At 49.1% G+C, this 6,958-nt stretch overlaps 1 protein-coding gene across 2 annotated transcripts; it reads left to right on the top strand.

The window, feature by feature from the left end:
* The first annotated feature begins 229 nt into the window (after window positions 1-229).
* On the top strand, window positions 230-5,453 carry MARCKS (myristoylated alanine rich protein kinase C substrate). 2 transcript variants are annotated; one of them, XM_082049656.1, is made up of 3 exons: window positions 230-633; window positions 875-1,047; window positions 2,188-5,453. In XM_082049656.1, exons 2-3 carry the CDS (start codon window positions 949-951, stop codon window positions 2,953-2,955), a joined length of 867 nt encoding a protein of 288 aa, XP_081905782.1. In that variant the 5' UTR covers window positions 230-633; window positions 875-948; the 3' UTR covers window positions 2,956-5,453. The 2 variants fall into 2 exon arrangements, with proteins under 2 accessions (XP_081905782.1, XP_081905781.1); XM_082049655.1 differs by having other exon boundaries at window positions 230-1,047.
* Window positions 5,454-6,958: the final 1,505 nt, after the last annotated feature.

The raw sequence follows: 6,958 nt of genomic DNA, 5'->3' as shown, positions 1-6,958 counted from the left end.
CTGGCCTACAGACCTACTAATTTCGACTTGTGATCTCGTTTGGCGAAACCCGATCTACGTGGTTCAAATACCTTCCAAATTGGGGGCGATTTTACAATCGCGACCAATTAAACCCAGGGAAGAAAAGAAAAAAGAGCAAAGGGGGGGGGGGTGGTGGCAACAAATCCCCTCCTTCCCTCTCCCCCCGCCCCGGGCTCGCACACACTATCTGTTGCTCTCTCACGGCGGCAGCGGGTGGGGGCGGGCGGCGGGGCCGGGACGGACTCACACTCGCACTCACACTCGCACTCACCCGCACGCCCTTCGCACCATTGTCCCTGCCCGCCCGCCCCGCTTTATCGGGGTGTTTTGTTCGCTCCCCCGGCGCGGGGCTCCGCGCGCCCGCCCGCGCCGCGCCGGAGCGGCACATTCATTATCGGCCGGGGGCTGATTTCAAACCGCTGCCATCGCGGCTCCATTGTTCGCCGAGCGGCCAGGCCCCGCCCCCCTTTGTGTGGCGCGGCGGCGATTGGCCGGCGCCGGGCGGAGGGCTGCCGTCACCGCTCGGGAAGCCCATTCATCTGTGCACTTGGGCGTTGGACTCCGCATCTTATTAGCAACCAGGGAGATTTCTCCATTTTCTCCTTGTCTACAGTACGGCTACAAATCTGGGATTTTTTATTACTTCTTTTTACTAAACTTGGGCTCCTTTTTTTTTTTTTTTTTGCTCGACTTTTTCCTCCTTTTTTTTCCCCTCCCTCCTGTGCTGCTGCTTTTTGATCTCTTCAACTTTAAATTTTTTAAAAGGAGTGCATTATAATCGGTTCTGTTCTCTCTTCTCTTTTTTTTTCCCCTCTGGTGTGTGTGTGTGTTGCTGCTGCTGCTGGTCGCCCAGTATTTATACCAACCCAACGCTCTTTGTTTCCCCTCCTTTTGGATCTGTTGAGTTTCTTTGTTGAATAAGACAGCATGGGTGCCCAGTTCTCCAAGACCGCTGCAAAGGGCGAAGCCTCCGCCGAGAAACCTGGGGAAGCAGTGGCTGCATCTCCATCCAAGGCGAATGGACAGGTAAAAAAAAAATTAAAAATATATTAAACCTACTGCTTTTTTAAAGCCAACTTCGACGGCCTCTCTTTCGCATCCTGTTTAATTCTTCCTTTGATGCCCCAGTGGCACATTGAATGGAGAATACGGTCGATCCTTTTATCTTTGCAACTCGAGGCAAAGGAATAATTTCCTTTTTTTTTTTTTTTTTTTTTTGTAAACGGGCTCGGCTTTGAGTGGTTCGTTCCTTTATCTTTCCTGTGGGGGGCAGGGGGGACGTATTTTTTTCCTTTTTTTTTTTTTTTTAATCCCTCGTGTATTATGAAGTGTCCCAATGGCTCTTAAACGGAAGGATCTTATATGGCTTGGTTTTTCTGGCCATTTAACCTCCCTCTCCCGAAGACACTCGGTGACTAGCGCGAAACGCCTCTCATGGTAGCAGGATGGTCGTGTGGCAGCGGGGTCCGGAGCCGCCGGGCTGGGGGCTCGGCGGGAGCGCGGCGTTGGTCACCCCCCTCGGGCGGGAGCGCGGGGCAGAGGCTGCGCGGTTCGCTCCGTCCACAGCAGCTCAGCCGGGGCAGCTTCGGGGCACGGCTTTCTGTCACCCCCCACACACACCCCCAACGTGAGCCGGCTGCCGGGCTGGCCGTGCCTCCGCTGCCCCGCGAAGCAGCAGCGTCGTTGCGGGCGGGCACCCCCCGCCGCCCCCGCAGCTGCCGCCCGGGACAGCCAGCCGCTCTCCGGGCGCCTGAAAGATGCAAATGCGGCGGGGGGGGAGGAGGGGGGAGGCGGGGGCGCCTCTCCCCATCGCCCGGGCGGAGAGGGGCAGCGGCGGGCGGGGGTTCGGGGTCGGGAGAGCTTTGTTAGCCTTCCCCGCCCCGCGCCGCCGCCGCGGCTGGACGGGGCGCGCCGGGAGCGGGGGGGGTGTGCACGGCGTCGCGGCCGCTGAGTGGAGCCGCGGCGCCCTCTGGCGGCCGCCGGGCGGTTCGCCAGCCGCTGGGGGCGCCCGGCGCGGCGAAGGGCGGCGGAGGGCCCGGGGGTTTCAACCGCGGAAGCAGAAAGCGGGCGAGGAAAAGCCGCTGAGGGGGGAGGGCTGCGGCGGCGTCGTCCCGTGTCCCCCCCACCCTCTCGGCACCGCCGGTAACGCCCGTCGCTGTCTTGCAGGAGAACGGCCACGTGAAGGTGAACGGCGACGCCTCCCCCGCGGCGGCGGAGGCGGGCAAGGAGGAGGTGCAGGCCAACGGCAGCGCGCCCGCCGAGGAGACGGGCAAGGAGGAGGCGGCCTCGTCGGAGCCCGCCTCTGAGAAGGAGGCGGCCGAGGCGGAGAGCACCGAGCCGGCCTCCCCGGCGGAGGGCGAGTCCTCCCCAAAGACTGAGGAGGGCGCGACCCCCTCATCCAGCAGCGAGACCCCGAAAAAAAAAAAGAAGCGCTTTTCCTTCAAGAAGTCCTTTAAGCTGAGCGGCTTCTCCTTCAAAAAGAACAAGAAGGAGGCCGGCGAGGGGGCCGAGGGCGAGGGCGCCGCCGCCGCCCCGGCGGAGGGCGGGAAGGAGGAGGCGGCGGCCCCCGAGGCGGCGGGCAGCGAGGAGGGCAAGGCCGCCGCTGAGGAGGCCTGCGCGGCCGCCGCCGGCGGCGCCGAAGCGGCGAAGGAGGAGGCGGGGGACTCGCAGGAGGCCAAATCGGACGAGGCCGCCCCCGAGAAGGCGGCGGGAGAAGAGGCCCCGGCGGCGGCGGCCGAGGAGCAGCAGCCGCAGCAGCAGCAGGCGGAGGGGAAGGCGAAGGCGGCGGAGGAGGCGGCGAGCGCCGGCGCCGCCACGAGTGAGGCCGGCAGCGGCGATCAGGAGGCGGCCCCCGCGGAGGAGCCGGCGCCGGCGCGGCAGGAGCCCCCCTCCGAGAGCAGTCCCGAGGGACCCGCCGCCGAGCCGGCGGAGTAAGCGCCGCCGCCGCCCCTCGCCGACGGACTTTTCTTCCCCCCTGTTTGTTTGTTGGAGTGGTGCCAGGTACTGGTCTCGGAGAACTTGTCTACAACCAGGGATTGATTTAAAAGATATCTCGTTTCTTTTTTTTCTCTCCCCCCGCAGCTCCCATCTTAAATCGTTGTGTGTTGCCGCCATTCCAACGGGCCGAGGGGGGCCCCCCTCCGCCCTCCTCTCCCACCCTCTATATTTTGGGGTTTTTTTTATTTTTTTTTCATCAGTATTAATGTTTTGGTTTGGTTCGGGTTTTTTTGGTTGTTTTTTTTTTTTTTTTTTATACTTTGCAACTCTCTTCATATTATAAAACTTTTCCTGATCGGTCTATGGACATGCCCATATATGAAGGAGATGGGTGGGTCAATAAGGGATATCAAATGAAGTGACAGGGGCCGCAGTGGGGAACCTGGGGCGCGCAGCCCTTGGCGGGAGTGCGCCCCGTCAGAAATGATGTAAGGGGTTAGTCTTTTTTTTAAAAGAAAGTTATTACGATGTATTTTGTGAGGCAGATGTTCTATAAGGTTTACAACACTACAAGTCTTGATTAAGAAGGAAAGGAAAAAGGAAAAAAAAAAATAAAAATCAATACCCAGATAAAGAGATCATAGTCTTAGGAATTCATTTAAACCATAGGAACTTTTCACTTATCTCATGTTAGCTGTATCAGTCAGTGATTAAGTAGAAATACAAGTTGTATAGGCTTTATTGTTTATTGCTGGTTTATGACCTTAATAAAGTGTAATTATGTATTACCAGCAGGGTGTTTTTAACTGTGACTATTGTATAAAAAAACAAATCTTGATATCCAGAAGCACATGAAGTTTGCAACTCTTTCCACCCTGCCCATTTTTGTAAAACTGCAGTCATCTTGGACCTTTTAAACACAAATTTTAAACTCAACCAAGCTGTGATAAGTGGAATGGTTACTGTTTATACTGTGGTATGTTTTTGATTACAGCAGACAATGCTTTCTTTTCCAGTTGTCTTTGAAAATAAAAGAAAACTCTTCAGATGCAATGGTTTTTTTTGTGTAGCATCTTGTCTATCATGTTTTTGTAAATACTGGAGAAGCTTTGACCAATTTGACTTAGAGATGGAATGTAACTTTGCTTACAAAAATTGCTATTAAACTCCTGCTTAAGGTGTTCTAATTTTCTGTGAGCACACTAAAAGCGAAAAATAAATGTGAATAAAATGTATAATTTGGTTGTCTTTCTTTTATGGATACTCCGGTAGCTTAAAGGGACTAGCCAGTATTGCCTAAATTTGTATAAAGTTGTGTGCTGTTAGCACTAGCTTTGAAAACTACCTTCCTAGATCCTGGAACTCTGTAATACTGTGCATCTTTTAGAGAAATTGGGCAGTGCACCAGGTAATTTATAGGCTTTTCTGGTTCTAAAAAGCAGACTGGATGGCAGTCTGAGCATGTACAGTGTGTGATTCTCCTGTTCAGGCTCCATTTTGCTTTTAAGACCAGAGGTATCCAGTGTATGAGAGTCTTGCCTCTTGAGGAAAATGAGATTTAATTTGAATTGCTTAGGGTGGGGCACTGAATTTTTGATGATGACTTGCTTAAAAATTAAGCTCTTGAATAGATGTCCCACTTACCTCTTGGTATGCTGGTCCTACTTAGGTACCTAGACCATTAGCTTGACAACTTTAGCCTGGAGGGAAAAAGAGGGAATTAACACTGCCATTTTGCTCAAACTAATTAAAAGCAATATTTTCTTTTTTTCCTCAAGTGCTACTCCCAAGTACAGGTGAGTTACAAAACAGTTTTCAAAATTTGTCTATAAAAATAATCACTTGGTGCTTGCCTTTAATTGTTAGGCTCTTTGGCTATTTTCCAGCGTATTGCTCAGGGCATATTATGCCTTAATAAATCAGTGGGTTCATACAAGAAAAGCAGCAGTGGTATTTGGAGGGTGGAAACTGATTCAAGAAAGTGTTGCTTCTAGGTTTATAGGAGAAAGTTTAGTGTTACACTTATTTGCTTCCACCTAAATTTTCAGCAGAAACTCTTTGGAAGCAATTATGATTCATTTTATGAGAAAATGGCACGTTAGCACCTTGTTCCCTAAAGAACAAAGCCTAAACTGAATGAAGTATAGTAGATTTCCTGCTGAATGCGTACTTTTTTTTTTTTTTTTTAAATTCAGCTGTCTACCATTTTAACTTTGGCTTGTATGTACTCTAGTTGCCCTGGTATTTCTCTATAGCTTTAGAAATGTATTGAAACTATGCTATAATTGCTGAGGGACAAAAATAAATGGATGTAAAACAAGATCCTCCACACCAGTGTCATTCTTGGAGTACATGTGTTTGAAGTCTAGTGCGTAACTGCTTTGCTAAGGGGTTTTTATAACATGGCTGTAAAAACCTGTTCTGAGACGCATGATGTCTTGGCCATAAAATCAATGTCTCTTTTTAATAAATATATATATATTTAAATCCAAGGATTCTTAAAGAGAAGTCTGAATTTCTTTTTATCTGCCTTTTTTTTTTTTTTTGGTTAACCTGTATGTGTACATATGAATAAAATAATTGCTAGTAAAGATATTTTTCAGATTTTTCCTAACCTGATCTCTTCAAATGTTCATGTTCTTTCCTCACTCAGCTGGTGGTGTTTTCTGAAGCACTTTCAGTTCCTGGTGGTGCAGAATGGCCCCAGCCGCTGGGCTCCTGGCCTGGGACTTCATCATTCTGTGGCGTGGCTTGAAATCTCTTTCCGAGTCTTAATAATGGTAGAGTTTTAAAAATACAACTTAAGAAGACCAGTTACACGGTCTACTAATCTGGTCGCAGCAGTCGGGTGAGGTTTGATGATACCAGTTTCGACCTCACTGTGGTTTCAGAAGGCAGGAATCGGAAGGGACTTTGGAATAGTGGAAATGGAGGAGATTTGAACTGCTTCCTCCTGCCAAAGAGTTGTGCAAGAGCATTCCTCCTCCCTCCATCCCTGAGGGACTGAGTGCTCACTCCCATGCAATTGTAGAATATTCTTATTTATGTACAAGGAAAATGAAGGGGCCGGGCATTGGTGACTGGTGAGATGGTTAATCTTCTTACCAGGAAAGCTTTATGCCTTGGTTTTTATTGCATTGGTAGCTGTTATGCCTCGATGAAAATACTAATCATAATAAGTACTGTAATTTCAACAAATTCTCTCAGAATTCAAATGCATGTGACCTTAAAATGTGTGATTTCAAGCTGATTTTCCTACCTCCTGGGTTGCTGTGCTTCTTTTTAAGCAGAATGTTATTATTGCTATGAACAAGGTAACTTCTGTTGTGCTGAAACAATGTCATATTTTTAGGTAAAACTTACACTGGAATCTAATTTTTCCTGACTGGAGGCTCTAGAGATTTGCTTCTGTTTATTTACTTAGACTGAGGCAACAGTCTTCCTCGTTCAAGGTCAAAACTTGGTTGTACAAGAGTCCTTTCAAATTTCATGCCTATATTGGTTGTATCTAAACTTAATTTAAGAGTCTCCAAATCACAATGTCTGACCTCAAGCACTTGGATTCTGTATCTGGTCCTGATAGTTATTAATGTGAATTAGTAGGGAATTTGCCTTCAGGCAAGGAAATGAGGCAAAAAAAGTGACAGGCAGGGTGGGGGCGGGAAATGGAGCTGAGGCTTTGGCTTCTACTGGAGTGTGTTCACCTTCCCACTTGTGTACACAAGCACATGTACAAATCAAGTGTCCATGTATCAAATTCTGACATACCCAAAAGCTCCTGTTTGATGCAAATGTTGCATATAGGGGTATTTATTCTGTGAGGGAGAATGTCTGTGCTTTAAGGATGGCTTTTTTTTTGTTATCTAATACTGTTTGAAACAGCCAACTCTTGAACTTCACTTGCAGATGATTCGATAAAGGTCAAAGATTTTAATCTGCTTTGATTGTTTGGGTTTTTCTAAGTTGCAAGTCCTTTTGTATTGCTTTAAAAAATCTAGAA

The sequence above is a fragment of the Streptopelia decaocto genome, assembly GCF_964273445.1.
Source record: "Streptopelia decaocto genome assembly, chromosome: 3".
Lineage (NCBI taxonomy): Eukaryota > Metazoa > Chordata > Aves > Columbiformes > Columbidae > Streptopelia > Streptopelia decaocto.
This window is presented reverse-complemented; position numbering and strand designations above follow the sequence as displayed.